This window comes from Kickxella alabastrina, assembly GCF_025024165.1.
Source record: "Kickxella alabastrina strain RSA 675 chromosome Unknown BX661scaffold_20, whole genome shotgun sequence".
NCBI lineage: Eukaryota > Fungi > Kickxellomycota > Kickxellomycetes > Kickxellales > Kickxellaceae > Kickxella > Kickxella alabastrina.
Genome location: NW_026251491.1, coordinates 82,525 through 97,260, shown reverse-complemented (window position 1 = coordinate 97,260; position 14,736 = coordinate 82,525). Strand labels below are relative to the sequence as shown.

Genomic DNA, 14,736 nt, shown 5'->3' with positions numbered 1-14,736 from the left:
GATTGTAGTTTAAATCCTCCCTTAAAAATCTGGACATTCGCTATAAATGTCTGGAAATTCCAAAATCCATTTACAACAGTGCATTATATTTTCTCCTTGCACCAAATACATACTAAAATATTCAAATATCTATGCATGTGCATGAGCTGACGCACCCTCGCGGAATACAGAGCTTTGCTGGAACTCGCGTAGCGTATTGATATCGCGGAAATGCAAATGCTGGAGCCTCTTAATATCCGCCAACACAATATCGCTAAAGAAATAATGCCTCAAATAAACCCTGCGCAAGAACTCCAGCATTGCGCCCGTCGACACCACCCTCTCCTCGACAGTGATCTGGTCAAAGTACGCATATTCAATGGCAAACGGGTTCTCCGGCGGCGGCTTCAGCGCAGTGCAAATGACCTCGACCAGAACATCCCACGGTCGAATATCAAACTGACGCCAGCAGTCGATGGACTCGAGCCTCAGGGGGACGTCCTTCTCCAGGTCCTGGTTCTCCGCGACGGCTATTAGCTCCTGGTGGTCTGTGCGCAGCCACACATACGGGCATTTGTACCGCGGGTACCCAGCAATAAGAAAGTTTATGCCCTGCGTGTCGGCCTCCAAGGCTTGGTCTGAGAGGTCGGCCGGCATGTCCATGGTGTCGCGCGCCGCCGCTATAATGTGTTTGGACTCCTCAGTAGCCTGGATTCTGTCAATGCTGTCGTAAATGGTAGAGCTCGATATCGGCGTTTGGTCAGTGGTCGGCGCGGCAGCTCGGAACACGCGCAGCAGAATTTCCTCGCGGCTGCGAATGTGGACTGAGAAATACTGAAACCCCTATATGTTATGTGTAATGTATGAGAAATAAAATATTAATGGGTTTGGTTTTTTTAGTCGAGTGAAGTCGTGTGAGCGTGTATATTTGGTGCTGTCTGTCTGTCTAGGCTGCCTCGTTTCATTTTCTTTGTTTTTTTCTGTGACTTACTCTTAGCGCGCCGACACTCATACAGTCAGCCATGAACTGGCTGAGGCGGGTCATTTCGCTTGGTAAAATGCGACCCTACAAAATGTTCAAAAAAAGTGCGTGTGCATTTGCTTTGCTTTAGTTATGCGGAATGCTTAGTCTGAAAACCAACTCAACTGGAGGACGTATTTTGTTCGCCACGCTGCTCCTTTGCTCTGCTTTTCCCAATGTACCTCCTTCATTGATGGTGTGAATTAGAATAATTTTACAATTGCAACGACAAAAAACATTAAATAGTAACAAGGTTAGAGTTGGAAAGCAAAGAAATAGAGAGTTAAAACGGAAATGCAAATACACCCTTTCCACCTCATTGATTTTTACTTTTCTTCCAGAAACAGGAAACTAGGTGGGGGATGCGACAGAAAAATCAGGGTTTTCGTTTTTTTATTGTGCATGATTGTGCATCATGTCTTATTTTTCAACAGCAGCATCGCCGCCGTTGTCATTATCCTCTTCATAAGGACAATACGACGCGGCAACAGACCACACTTTCAAGCTATTGTCGATTGACAGCAGCGGCAGCGGCGACGACTCGCTGTCATTATCGAAATGGCGCTGGCCCGAGGCAGTGGCCAGCATCGGGTAATACGGGTGCGAACTGACCCCAGAGACTAAATCATCATGAGCCACGACCCGTACCACCGGCGCAGCATCTAAATTCCACGTATCATGAAAAGTAACTTGCCCATTGCACTCGCCAGTTACAAGGAAGCGACCGCCCATGTCAAAGTCAAACTGCATCCGTTGTTGCGCCGCCACTCCACGCATTGCTGGCCCGGCTGGCTTGGGAATAACTGCCAGTGGACCGCGCATATCTCTGATATCCCATGCCACAATGTGTCTTGCTGCGCCGCGCGACTCCGCCCACAAAACGCGCCCATTCGGTGACCACCTCATGTGGCCAACCCCCGCGCGGCCACCGTACTCAGTCGGGAACACCCATGCCCACTGCGAATCTGCCAGATTGCACTGCGACCGCAACCCAAGGTAACCCGAAAACGTTCCGCAGGCGAGCAGCCCTGATGGCCCAGCAGCGTCAAGGCAAGACACTATACCCTTGACCCCATCCTTGCTGCGCCTTGAAGGCGTCATGGCCGCCTGGTCGACGGGAAGCCCTGACCTTTGCAGGTCAAATTTTGCAACATATCCCCGGTATCCGCCAAATATCCCCCTGCCGTCTGCTCCAAACTGCATAGCGCCGGCGGTCATGAGCTTCTCATGAGGGTCGTAAGCTGTGTAGCTTGCACGCACTCTCCCAGTATTCGTGTCGCGCAGATGGATCGGCTGGTCGCGTGTGGCCGTGGCTATACAGCAGGTGGCTGGGTCGCTTTGGCTCATGTACGGGTACCAGGCATGGGCGGTGAGTGTCTCACCGTGTGGTATTTGTGTCTGAAGCGAGAGGTCGGTTTCTGACAGCGAGTATATGCGGAGTGTGTTGTCGTCAGAGCTCGTCGCTATGGAAGTGCCGTCGGGGGACCATTGTGCGCTACGGAAGCAGGTGTGTGGCAAAATGTCTGAAGACTTTGTCTCGGCTATGCAGCTCATCGGGGATACTCCGCTTGGTGAATCAAGCGCGTATTCGTAGATAGACATTTGGGTATATAAGAAAAATGAATGAGTGACTTTGGTTATGAACTAGTCCTACAGACATATGTTTGTATGGGACGGAGAACAAGGTGCTAGTGTGCGTATATTTTTTGCTTAGACTATGGGCTCTTCCTAGTACCATCCATCTCTCATTTTAATTTTTGTTTTTTGTTTTCTATTATTCAAAGAATCAGTTTGTGTATTCATCAAGTTAAGGTGTTCTCTTAACTGTCTATAAATTAAGACCACTTAAAAGACATCTATTAACTGTAATTGAAAATGCTACTACGATAAAACATCAAAACGTGTGTTGTGATATTAGCACAAGTACCGCATATGTATGGAGGTTTTTTCCGTGCAAAAGCCTCTAAGGCTTGCCGCTGAGGCTCAGTCCAATGCCTGTCAGGAGACCATCCACAGTCTTGCCGAGGTTTCCCAAGAGAGTCTCCAAGGTTCCCCCACCTCTTTTGGCAAGCTCTGCAGATGCCACATCGCGCTTGATATTGGTAACTGCGTTGATGTTATCAATGACCGCCTGGATGGCATTTGAAATATCCTGAATTTGGTTTTCGTTTGATTGAGCAGGTGCGGCGTGCGCCAGAGTAACAGCAATAAAAGCAAGGGAGGCAATGGCGTAGAATCTCATCTTTGAAAATGAAGCTATTGAAGTGTTGTTTAGGTTTATTTGTTGGTTGGTTGGTTGATGGTTTGATTGTACTTTTGATGAGACATTAGTCCTGTTTATATACCTGCCAAACGTTTGCCTCCGAGTCAAGATTAATATTGATGGCTATACATTTGTTATGTGCAATAAGTTTTCTTTAAATTAAAATAAGCCACGCAGTCGTGTGAAAACATAAGCGCACAAGCCTTACGTGCTATTTGACAGTGTAATTAATTGAAATTTTTAATTTTTAATTCACATGCCTTCGAGTCGGATAGAGTCATTGGCCGCTTGAATTGCCTAATTTCAGGTATCAATACAAGCCAAACTTTAATAATAAATATAACAATAAATTTGCTGATGCTGGTGTTAATGTTGGTGTTGTTATTCGTGTGAACAGAAATAAATTAAAAGGGGGAGTGTGGCAGCTAATAAAGGTTAATGTGAAGAGTTACCATTAATGTTTTTATTCCATCATTAGACTACTGAAAAAGACGTGGAACCATTGCTCAAACATTGCTCAAACATCATTCAAACAGATATTTTGTGAACGTGATCAAACATAACTAGGATAGTAATTTTTAAAAGTTGCTAAATTTCCCAACAGCTAACTTTAAACAATGAACATTGTAATTGTGATGAAAAAGATAAAGCTGTAACACTTTTAGTGTTTGACCAGTTTGGTTATAATGCTCTGTACAAATGACAAATGGCAAATGATGTTACTAGTAATTTGATTATTTGATCTAATTAATTTGCAATTTTTGTAATCAATGTTAACTTGAATTTTTTAGAAATGTTAGCGCCATTGTCTTCAACAGGTCTGCACGCAATCTACTCTTTAACTATAATGTGCCAGTGTACGTCACTGGCGCCATTATGATCCCTTTTATTTTGGACTCCTTGGACACGCTGTGCACTCTCTACAGATCTGAGACAGATGTGGGTAAATAAAGCAAAGCGCAAAAATAACTGAAAATACAGATAACAGATCCGGTTAGCTCGGTTGTACAACGTGATTTTGGGCTTTTACTCCAGCATTTAGAAAGCCTTTGTTGTTTGTGAGCATAAAACCAACTTGCAATTAAGTGTGTAGAGCTCGCAAATTGATTGAATAATAAATTAATTAATAATTGATCAAAATACATATATTAAATATGAAAATACTAATAAATAAATAATTGGCAAATATTAACTTATGCACTGTTGTACATGTTGCAATGGAAATAGAAAAATAAAGCGTGGCATTATAAATAACTTTGTAACGGATATTTTTTATTAAATTTGGCCCAATAATCAGCAACTGAGCAGTCACAAGAAATACTGCTAAAATGTGGAAATAAAGGTTTATTAGAAAACTGAGAATATCCTGTCTTCATGATGGGATACACTCAGTATATATAAAAAACAAACTATGGCAAGTGCACGGCATCTCCAGCATCGCTCACATGTAAACAACTACTAAAGCAAATACTATTTTAATACACCTCAAAATTGTATCAATATCTGCTGATATTATTTTCTGGAAAAAATAGGTTCAATCATGAACACCACACGCGGTTTTGCAATTGATGTGATTGGATCAGAGCGTCGGCTGACATCTCGCATCTGTCCAATGTATCTGTCCGCGCCAACGGGTTTTAGCCCAGGTTACTGGCCTGGGTTGTGGGTCCCCCGTTACGGTTTCGAGAATATCTTTCCACTTAATACAACTTTTGTTTCGTTTTATATGTAATAACACATTTAAAAGGCAGGGTACCCTTTTTAGGTCGAAAATTATTAATGGTTTTTTTAAGAATTGTATGTGATTCAGCATTATTTCCATCTTTAGCTGTGAATGTAAAATTTAGAGAATAATCAACTTCAAGTTTATGTTTTGGTAATTTTTGTGCTATTTCATCCGTCATAAATATAACGAATTGATCAATTGTTTCATCTCCTCCTTCTGCAAGAACTCTTATTTTTAAATTGTCAGAATTAATATCAATTGGACATTTGGATTAAGCGTAAATGTATGATATATTTTATTAGAATCCATGGTTTTATATCAATTATTGTAAATAATAAAATGTAAATGTAAAAAGTATCAAATGAGCAATAAGCTGGAGTTGTTGGAGTAATTGAAGTTGGTGATGATGGTCGTACAATTTGTTTTCTAGCAAATAGGCTGTCTTTTTATACCCGTTAAAACTGTATTGAAAAGCTTATTACTCCCATTTTTAATAATAACTATTAGCTTGCACAGCTTGCAACGCCGTCGGCTAAATATTTCCCGCCCTTTTGTAGGCTGCTTTGTATCAAGATGTGTTTTAAAATTACGTTATTTTATTATAAGGCGGCCTTGCACTTTATCGATTTGCTTTTAAACAAAAGTTAATAAAAACTGATGAAGTATTTGCCTTGGAAACCCCATTTGCAAGCATGGCCAATTATTCTATTTTAAAGAAAACAGTTCTTATTTTATTCGTAAAATCCTCCCCCCCAACAAATAGTTTTTAATTAGGTTGAAAGCTCATCGATTAACCCGTTAAAAGGCTCCTTACTCTTTATTATTCTATAAATAAATGTTTAAAAGCATATGCTTTTGTTTGTCTTGGTAGCCTGAAAAGAATTGTCAAATTCTTTGCTCAAAAAAAGTAAATACTTTAACTTTAGCATGTATATCCAACAAAAAAGGATTCAATTATAAAATGGCACATCATTTCCTTTTTATAAGGCTGCTTCATACAAAGTACACGTTGCCGGGGTTTTCCGCTGTGTTAATTTTTTGAGTTAAAGTTTGTGTGTAACCGACATGGGTGCGACAATGAAAAATTCGAGTACTGTTGAATAATAGGAATAAATAAGGTTAACTGCAAAACAATAGACCATTCGAGCGAGCAAAAATACACACTAGTGCAAAATAACGAATAATGAACGGGTTTGTTATTTGCAGTTGCTGCCAGAGTTGGCTGCCTATTTGTGTTGCCTGTAGCAATTTTTTGGTTATAGTCAATCTTGTAAAATATCTGTTGCAATTTGATATCATCATTCAACAGCCGCAAAAGGGGATCTTCAAAAGACCTAACACTCTTGTGTGTGTCGGTTCTGACAAATAGTCGCAAGATATAATACGCAACAACAAATAACATGGCATGCATCGACTAGAAAAAATCTCGACCTTTGCATGCAAGCAGACTGTTTTATTCTCTCATTAGCTTTGTTTTCACTCTCCAGGAGGTTGCGGAAGAGAGACTAAAAAATAGGACAAACATTTTTAAAGCTGATCAACGACCCCTCACAACCTTGTACCAACTGAGCCACCAGCAGCCCCACCAGCCAACCGAGCACTTACAGCATAGGCTGGTGCTTTCTTCACTTTAACCCCCTTTTAACAAAAGGGCTTGGTTCCGGATGAAAACCATGCTGCAAAGCTGGTACAAGCTGCCCAAGCGACTTTCATTCCTGCTGAACAACAGGCAATGCAAATATAAGGTCAAACACTGCACGACAGCAACCAAAGAAAGTACAAACACAAAATAAGGGGACAAATAAGATTGGGACAGGGATTGCTGAATCCTCTGTTATCAACCGGGGATATACGATCCATTGTCAGATATATCATCCTTCATAATATCTATGCCGTGGGTTCCAATACCAGGATAATTAAGTGGGCGTCAAAGGTTGTGTAAAAAGCGTGCAACCTCCACGCGGTTGTTACAATTTACCTCAAGCCACAAGTGTGAGAATTAAAAACAGTCATAAAACAAAAGAGCAAGCGAGACAGCCTGTGTGAAGAAAAAAGGAAAAAAGGGAAATATTTTTCCTTAAATATGTCGCCATTTTGAATAACCCCTTTAACCTGTCATACAATTGACAAACATGCTTCTATTTGTTCCGATATCCAAAAATGCGTGGCGTTCAGCACATACAATCGCTTACTAATTTTCTAACAAAAAACATCTCAACCACCAGTTTGAAAAATGTCAATAGAAAAACCACACACACCCTCAAAAATGGCATAAATTGGACATATCATAACCAATTAAATAAACAAATATATACATAAAAAAGGGATTCAAATCAATACATTTTTATTTTCATAATCAAATTCTAAAGGTAAATCTGGCGCACATCCTTGGCCCCAAACGGCTCGCTACACGACGGACATTTGCGCTGCCGAGTTTCGATACGCGAGTCTATACACTGCTTGCAAAAAACATGCATGCAGCGAAGAAGCGCGTGTGATTTAAAGTTCGTCTGGCACGTCGGGCATTTGAGCAAGGCCTTGTAGTCCGCGCACAGCTTTGCCATTCCTGTCTGGTCAGTGACCTTTTCAGCTTCGCTGACCCGGCGGTTAGCCAGTTCCAGGGCCTCCTGCGCGCGGTTTTTCTCGTGCTCAACAGCCGCCAGAGCCTCGGTGCGCTCGCCTAGCGCCGCAGTGGCAATGCGCGCACGCTCCTCCAGGGCCTTAGCCTGCTCCTCGAGTTCCTGCGTCCGATGCTGCGCCTCCTGGAGTTTGGTCTGCGTCGCCTGCCATGCCGATGTCGCCTGCTGAGCCTCATTACCCATGAGTGACATCTGGTGGCTCATCATACGGTCACGCTCTTCAATCGCCTTGATGTGCTCGAGCTGCTTGGTGTTCTGGTGGCGCAATGCTTGGTTGGCCAGCCGCTGGGACTCGCGGTCCTTGTTGAGCCCAATGAACTTCTCCTCGTACTTGCACTTTTCAGCAACGACACGCGCGATGGCCTGCTCCTTGAGGCTGAGATCCCACACTTTGCTTGTATTCTGCTCTTCGAGCTTCGCAAAGGATTCGCAGATCGTCTGCAGCTCGCGCTCCATCATCTCAGATGTCTTGAGAAGGCTGTCACGCTCGAGGGCTAGGTCGTCGATCATCTTTTGCTTGGCTGCGAGTTTTTCGCCTCTAGACAGCGCTGCACTCTCAATGATCGCGCCCTTTTCGTCGACAAAGACGCCGCCCAAAATTTCCTCATACTTGCGCACGCGCGCCTGTAGCGCCGCGGTCTCCTGCTGCAAGCACTGCAGCTTGTCAACAAAGTGCTCGGTGTATTTAGAGCTGGCAGTAGCCTGCGTCGAAAATACGGCGTCTGTCTTATCATCGGTGGCGCTTGCGCTGCTAACTGTGAGCGCTTCGAGTTGAGCGGCAAGCTTGTTCTCGCGGCGCACGATCTGATCCATCTTGGCACTCAACTCGTCGACTACGGCTGTGGTTTTGCTGAGGTCCTCCTCAGTGTACGCCTCGAAGGCTGCGCGATCGCCCTTTAGCACAGAAACGTACGCCAAAAGGCGCTTGTTCTCAGAAATCAGCGCGTTCATACGTCCGCGCCGCACGTCGGACAAGAGCTTGAGCTCAGAGCTCTTCTGGTCCTCCACCGAGTCCTGTGCCCGCCGTTCCTCAAGCTCGCGCTGTATCTGATCGCGGTGGTGCCGCACCCGCACAAGGTCGTTCTGCAACCTCTGCATCTCGGCCTCCAGGGACTGCCGCTGAGACGTGGACTCTGTCAGTATGCTCTCCTCAAACTCAGTCCGCGATGACTTTAGCTCGGCAATCTCTGCGAAAAGGCGCTCAACCTCGGCCTGCAGCCGCTGCCCCTGAGCGCTGTAGTAATCGCGGCTAGACTGGGTTTGCTTGTAAAAGATGGTCTCGGCGACAATGTGGTCAGGCACCGAGGCAATTTGGAGCTTGAGAGCGTCGACCTGCGAAATCAGCACCGTGTTCTCTCGAACCTTGGCCTCGATCTCTGCCAAACGGCGCTCGGCGAGCATCTTGTAGTCGGCCTTATCCTGCTGCACCTGCAAGTTTGACGCAAGCGCGGAGCCGTTAGTGGCCGACGTTGCGTTGGTGGCATCGGACGCAGGCGCGGAGCTGGCAGTCTGTTTATCGTCCTCTGACTGCGCGCTGATCTTGCTCCCCAGAGACGATGTGATTGAAGCCTGTGGCTCTGCGTTAGTGGCGGGCAAAGGGGGGTCGTTGGGGGAGCGCACGGTCAGGCACACGCTGCGATCCAGCCGCTTGAGCGCGCGCCGAAGCTCACTCTCCCGCAGCTCCAATAGGTCGCGCTCCTCCGACAGCTGCCTCGACATCAGGGCAACCTGGGACTTCAAGTCGTCGACCTCGCTCTGGGACGCGCGCATTCGGGCCAAGCGGTCAACGGCCGATGTCCAGTCGATGGAAGATGAGTCGTTGCCCTTGTTTTGCAATTGCTTAAGGACATTGGCCACTGATGCGTTAAAACGCCCGAGGCTCGATACGGCACTGGTGGTTTCCTGAATTGCGTCGCTTGTATTTGCGTTGTCGTTGGATGTGCCGTCGGTCGACTGCTTATAGTCTGATGGGAGTCTAGTTGGCAATAGAATATTAAGCCACGATTCTTGCTGGCTGGCAGCAGAGGGCGTTTGCGAGGCTGAGGCGGCGAGATCAGAGCCGTTGACAATGACATCGAGCTCATGCACCGCCTTGTCCCAGATCTCACATACGCTGCCAATATGCTCGACCCAGTGACGCTGCCGGCGCTCAAGATCGACAGTTCGCCTTTGCGCCCGGGTGGCGTCGCGCTTGTACTCTTGCATCTGCCGCCAGATGGCTTCCTTTTGAAACTCGCGGATTGAATCCTACAGAATGGGCGCGAGGGTATTGTTATTAGTAAACAGCATTCTGTTGATTTTTCTGCAGGAAAAATAGGGCAAAAGAAGATAAAAGAAACGCATAGTGGGTCAATAAGCGTTGTCCTCATTGTTGATACTTTACCAAATCAAGCATGGCGGCGTTCTGGTCAAAGTCAGCAGACATTGACTGGTAGTCCTCCTCCCTGGTTGTGTGCCTCTTTTTGGCTATCGGCGACTGCGGCTGGGTGTCCATCTCTCGGCTGTCTTCTGAACGCCGTTTCCGCTCGGTCATCATCAGACTAGCGAGCTTGAAGTAGGATGGTGTTTTTTAGAATGAAAAATATAGATAGAAACCCCGGGAGGCGCAGAAAAATGCAAGGGCGAGAATGGGCAGGGTTTTGCAGCAAAGCAATAGAAAAATAGCAACTACGGATAGAAAGAGAAAAGGGACAGAATATGTAACAAAAATAAAATCCCGGGCCAATATTGCTGTGCGCGTGCGTCCGCTTTTGTAACTTCTGTTGTTTGGAATTAAGTACAAAAAGCCCTGCCAAACAAAGGAATCTGGTCAGTTAAAAAAAGCTCGCCTTGTGCGCTCCAAAAGCAAAAATATATAGAGAGAGCAAGCGCAAGTACTGCAACTAATATATGTTGGCAGGGACAAGAAAAAAAGGGACTCTCTTAAAGAAAGAAAAATAAAAACGCGTCGAATAAACGAAATGTGTGAAATGCAGCAAGAGCAAAGAGCAAAGAGCAGAAACTAGCAACGGAGATAAAAAGGAAAGCAAAAAATCTCAACGCGTCAAACTCTACACAAGAAAGAAAGATAGAAAATAATAATAAAGTAAAATGTGAACTGAAACGAAAACGAAAAAAATAAACGAGATTGTGAATTTGCTGTTGTGGTAAGAAAAATGAGAAAAGGTGACTCGAAGAAAGGCAAAAAAAAATATATATATGAGCGTGTTTTTTCTTTTTATATTGCTTCGTGATTTTTGTGTTTCGTATCAGTTCGCGAATCGAGCCGCGACCTTCTTTTTTCTGCGTATGATTTGAGACAAGCAGTGCAACTTTACACAAATATTTTATGATAGCCAAGCCAATCAGCAAAAGCTCACTAGAGAAAAAAATAAAAAATGATATTCTCACTGTAATCGTCGAGTTTGTTGCCTTTGCGGTTAGCAGATAATATTGAACTTTTTTTATATCTTTTTGAATTCATACACCTTTTTTCTTCTAAATTCTTCAATTTAATTCTAGCACAGGTTTTATTGAAATGGACAAGGCAATCGGCAGCGGCAGTTACAACAACAACTCATGGGCCATTACACGTTTCCTCCGGGAAGAGGTCTTTAGCGCAGAAAAGTTTGGCGCCAACGTTAGTGTTCTGTATGGCGTGAGCGTATTTGCCAGTGCTGTGTACTTTTTGGAGCACTACGGCGAGGTTCTGATCCAGTAAAAAAAATTACAAACCCGAATCCACAAAGCGAGGTTTCGAAATCAACGTTAGAGAGAAGAGATAGCACAGGCAATTACTTTTTTATTTAATTTTTATTTAATTTTTTTACTGTTGTTGACCGAAAAAAATTGTTTATAAAAAAAATGTAGTCACATTTATCTCTTTTGGAGAGGTTTTCAAAGTCCAAGCGGCAAGATCCTCGAACAAAAGAATATAATAGAAAAAATGAAGGCGCAGAACTCGGAGCTCTGACGTTGGTTTATATTGGAAGAAAAATAGGTTCAGAAAAGATGAGGAAAACCCCCCAAATAAGCGGGCAGCAAGCAGGAAAAGGGACCCCCCTTACAGAGAAAATTTACTGGTTCTTGCACTGAGGAGGCTCGGCGGCCTCCTTGACGGACCGGCTGAGACCATCATCCTCGTCATCGTCCTCATCGCTGTCCTCCTCATCATCATCCTCCTCATAATCATCATAGTCGTCCATGAACTCGTCATCATACTGCTCCATACCCTCGTACTCCAGGGCCTTGCCGGTGAACCAGTCGACGGCATTGGGGATGATCTTGTCCTTGAACTCCTCAGCGAGCTCATAGTCAACCTCGATGCTATCACGGACCTCCTCAGCACCCTCTGACTCATCATCGGACTCGGGCTCCGCCACAGTGGTGAAGAACGAGAAGAAAGTCTTGCTCGGCACAGTCTTCTTGACAACACGGGTGCGGTTGGTGGTCTTGTGGCGCTGCTTCTTAGTCTCGATGGTGACGCTGAGGTCGTTCTCAGGCTTCCAGTTAATCTCAGTGCCCTCGGCGCCCTTGAACTCAAGGATGCCCGAGACCTCCGACTGCTCGTAGTAGTAGGTCTTGACGAGCACAGAGTTGGAGAAGAACGGGTTCTCGGCAAACTCAAAAAGCAGCTTAAATCCGGGCTCCACGGTCAGGTACTCCAGGCTGATGTTGCGCAGGAACTTGACGGCCTCCTGGTCGCGCTCGGTGATGAGCTCGGCGACCTGCGGGTGGTTGTTCAGGGCAGTAAGCCAGAACTCGGGGATGCCCGCGGCAGCCTCCTTCTCCTCGTCATCGTCGTCCTCCTTGATGCCCGACTCGTGGTCCTCGTTCTCGTCATCGGCGATCTTCGCGCCCTCAACCTTCTCCTCCTCAGTGGGCTCGGCCTGGCCGGCGACAATGGCGGTACGGCGCTCATACAGGGGCGCGTACAGCTGGCTGAACTTCTTCTCTAGCTCGTAGATCTCAAGATGCATCTGCTTGTCGATGGCGACGTGCTGCTGCTGCAGGTAGCGCAGGCTGTCGACGCGCTCGCGCACAACCTTGGGCAGCGACTCGACGTAGCCCGAGGATGCGCCGACCAGGGAGCCGAGGCGGCCCTGGAGAATGTTCAGGAGAGCAGGGTTGTTCACGCGGGGGGCGCTGTCCTCGTCCTCGTCCTCGGAGTTACCGGCGGCGGCGGCGGCGGCGAGCGGGGCCGTGAAAATGGGGGTGTTCTGCGGAGTAGGCGCAGTGTCGACGTTCTTGTCGTCGCTCTTGATATCGAGGCCCTTATTGTCTGCCATTTTATGAGATGATTACGTTTTCAACCGCTACAGTTTGAAATGAACAAGCACAAGAGCAAGAAAAAACAAAAAGTTGGTTGGTTAGTTGGTTATTCAGTTGCCAGAACCCAACAAAAGAAATACATTTCATGGCAAGCTTGACGAGACAAGACAAATAAATATGAATTTAGTTTGCTCGTGTAGGCTGTGTTGCTGGTGGTGGTAGTGGTGTTTCTTTTGAAACGTACCTTTGCAAAGATTTCTAAAGATTTAGCTAACAAAAAACTGCGCGAACTAAAGAAAAATGAATAAAGAGACCAAAAGTGGATAGTAAAAAATGAAAGAGAAAGAAAGGGGAAAAAAGGTTGAACGAGTACGAACTGATTTTTTTGGCTCAGCACACAAACAACAACATCGGGAGAAGGGGAGTGAAAAAAAAGTGACAGCAAATCGATTATTGGCGGCAATTTATCCAACCTGTTGATCGCCCAGAGGGTGAAAAGATGGTTTTTTTCTTCTGCCATGCCATATCCCGCCACCCAAATTGCTATACGCACCCGCCCACCTACTCGCACATATGCGCATGCCTATCACACCCCTGCTCCGGGCGGGACGTACTCGCAGTCTTTATATTTTTTCTCGGTAAATGTCGCGACGTTTTTTGAATACTGTTCGGCATCAAAAAAAAAACAACAAACAATTTTTACATTTCTTGTTTTTTTTCTCATGTTTTATGAGCCGAACCGGCAAAATCAATAAAAAATAAAAGGCGGACTAGAAAAAAACAGCCGTGCCACACCTCACAAAACTGCACTGTAACAAATCCACAACCTTCAGGGTAACCTTTGGTATTGTGTTTACGCACTTAATTTCTTGCATTTGGCGAAGGGCGTTAACACACTGTCTTTCAACGAAATTTAAGGGTAAGTGCGATCATTTGGCAGAGACTCAGCAGCAGCAGCAGCAGCAGCAGATTAAGGATGGTGAAAAAGTGCCATCAGGCAGACAGAAGTGGAATGGCGACATGGCTGCGGCGCTTAACTTTTGGACCATCCTCAACGCCCTGCTTACACGCGAGCGGCCTCCCCGTTTCTTGTGCAAAAAGGCACCACTCGAGTTGGCTGAACCCGACCGGGCCTACAGCGATGCCCGAAACTTTGCCCAAGCCCAAGCTTCTCTTTGCAAGAGGCAGCGCAATGATTAATATCATAAACCATCGTGCTGTATTGCCTCTAGTTTCTAAACACCTGCCAGGTTGCTATGCAATCTGGATGTGAAGGAAAGGTGTCGATTCGCAGGATACTTGAATTTTTTTGATATTTATATACTCATTATTTTCTTCAATGTGCCACAAAGACAAAAAACAATATTGTCAAACGTTTGTGCCACAGGCAAAATATCACCCCGCTATTGATGATTATAATCATCACCAAGGATCAGATAAAATCCACACATAAAAATTTACTTGCTGATGAACTCGCGTTTTGGTGGCGGCGTCACGTCCCAGATGGGCTTATCTGACTTTGAGTTTTCAATGATCTGGGCCATGATCGCATCGTGCTGTTCTCTCCGCTTATCCTTGTTGCGCTCGTAGTCGGCGCGCACCTCGGCGCTCATGCTCCGGAGAATCTTTTCCTCGTCCGGAACGATCGTGCAGCGCAGGAGTACGGCGACGCCCATTATTCCGGCAAATGAAATCATACCACGGCGGAACGACATTGTTGCAGAATGGTTGTTTTTGGGCTGTAGAAATAAAGGCGAAAGGGAGAAGCTGTGTATTTGTGCAAAAAAGGAGGGGAAGTAGCTGAATCAATTTACCAGTCAAAATATTAATACTGAATCCCGCCTTGCGCGTGTGCGCG

The 14,736-nt window shown here is 45.5% G+C and overlaps 7 protein-coding genes across 7 annotated transcripts; 1 reads left to right on the top strand and 6 right to left on the bottom strand.

Moving 5' to 3' along the window:
* Window positions 1-129: 129 nt before the first annotated feature.
* Window positions 130-1,024, bottom strand: BX661DRAFT_172567 (uncharacterized protein; the record flags this gene model as incomplete). Its single annotated transcript, XM_051533787.1, has 2 exons — window positions 130-822; window positions 971-1,024. 2 exons carry the CDS (start codon window positions 1,022-1,024, stop codon window positions 130-132), a joined length of 747 nt encoding a protein of 248 aa, XP_051389880.1.
* A 236-nt stretch (window positions 1,025-1,260) lies between these two features.
* Window positions 1,261-2,642, bottom strand: BX661DRAFT_185973 (WD40-repeat-containing domain protein). The gene has a single exon (XM_051536919.1). The coding sequence runs from the start codon at window positions 2,600-2,602 to the stop codon at window positions 1,421-1,423; it is 1,182 nt and encodes a 393-aa protein (XP_051389879.1). The 5' UTR covers window positions 2,603-2,642; the 3' UTR covers window positions 1,261-1,420.
* A 159-nt stretch (window positions 2,643-2,801) lies between these two features.
* Window positions 2,802-3,290, bottom strand: BX661DRAFT_185972 (uncharacterized protein). The gene has a single exon (XM_051536918.1). The coding sequence runs from the start codon at window positions 3,240-3,242 to the stop codon at window positions 2,964-2,966; it is 279 nt and encodes a 92-aa protein (XP_051389878.1). The 5' UTR covers window positions 3,243-3,290; the 3' UTR covers window positions 2,802-2,963.
* A 4,062-nt stretch (window positions 3,291-7,352) lies between these two features.
* BX661DRAFT_172565 (uncharacterized protein) lies at window positions 7,353-10,053 on the bottom strand (the record flags this gene model as incomplete). The annotated part of the gene is made up of 2 exons (XM_051533786.1): window positions 7,353-9,875; window positions 10,012-10,053. The coding sequence occupies 2 exons, from the start codon at window positions 10,051-10,053 to the stop codon at window positions 7,353-7,355; spliced, it is 2,565 nt and encodes an 854-aa protein (XP_051389877.1).
* A 1,001-nt stretch (window positions 10,054-11,054) lies between these two features.
* BX661DRAFT_185965 (uncharacterized protein) lies at window positions 11,055-11,448 on the top strand. The gene has a single exon (XM_051536917.1). The coding sequence runs from the start codon at window positions 11,146-11,148 to the stop codon at window positions 11,326-11,328; it is 183 nt and encodes a 60-aa protein (XP_051389876.1). The 5' UTR covers window positions 11,055-11,145; the 3' UTR covers window positions 11,329-11,448.
* On the bottom strand, window positions 11,449-13,285 carry BX661DRAFT_185964 (uncharacterized protein). Its single transcript, XM_051536916.1, has 2 exons — window positions 13,123-13,285; window positions 11,449-12,922 (listed from the first exon to the last, which is right to left on the bottom strand). Exon 2 carries the CDS (start codon window positions 12,893-12,895, stop codon window positions 11,684-11,686), a length of 1,212 nt encoding a protein of 403 aa, XP_051389875.1. The 5' UTR covers window positions 12,896-12,922; window positions 13,123-13,285; the 3' UTR covers window positions 11,449-11,683.
* Window positions 13,286-13,871: 586 nt separating this feature from the next.
* BX661DRAFT_199907 (CBP4-domain-containing protein) lies at window positions 13,872-14,593 on the bottom strand (the record flags this gene model as incomplete). The annotated part of the gene is made up of 2 exons (XM_051538361.1): window positions 13,872-14,049; window positions 14,340-14,593. The coding sequence occupies 2 exons, from the start codon at window positions 14,591-14,593 to the stop codon at window positions 13,872-13,874; spliced, it is 432 nt and encodes a 143-aa protein (XP_051389874.1).
* Between the last annotated feature and the right edge of the window lie 143 nt (window positions 14,594-14,736).

What these genes read in the sequence shown, in the direction of transcription:
- BX661DRAFT_185965 (XM_051536917.1), top strand. Translation starts at nt 11,146, where the DNA reads ATGGACAAGGCAATCGGCAGCGGCAGTTACAACAACAACTCATGGGCC.
- BX661DRAFT_185964 (XM_051536916.1), bottom strand. Translation starts at nt 12,895, where the DNA reads ATGGCAGACAATAAGGGCCTCGATATCAAGAGCGACGACAAGAACGTC.
- BX661DRAFT_185973 (XM_051536919.1), bottom strand. Translation starts at nt 2,602, where the DNA reads ATGTCTATCTACGAATACGCGCTTGATTCACCAAGCGGAGTATCCCCG.
- BX661DRAFT_185972 (XM_051536918.1), bottom strand. Translation starts at nt 3,242, where the DNA reads ATGAGATTCTACGCCATTGCCTCCCTTGCTTTTATTGCTGTTACTCTG.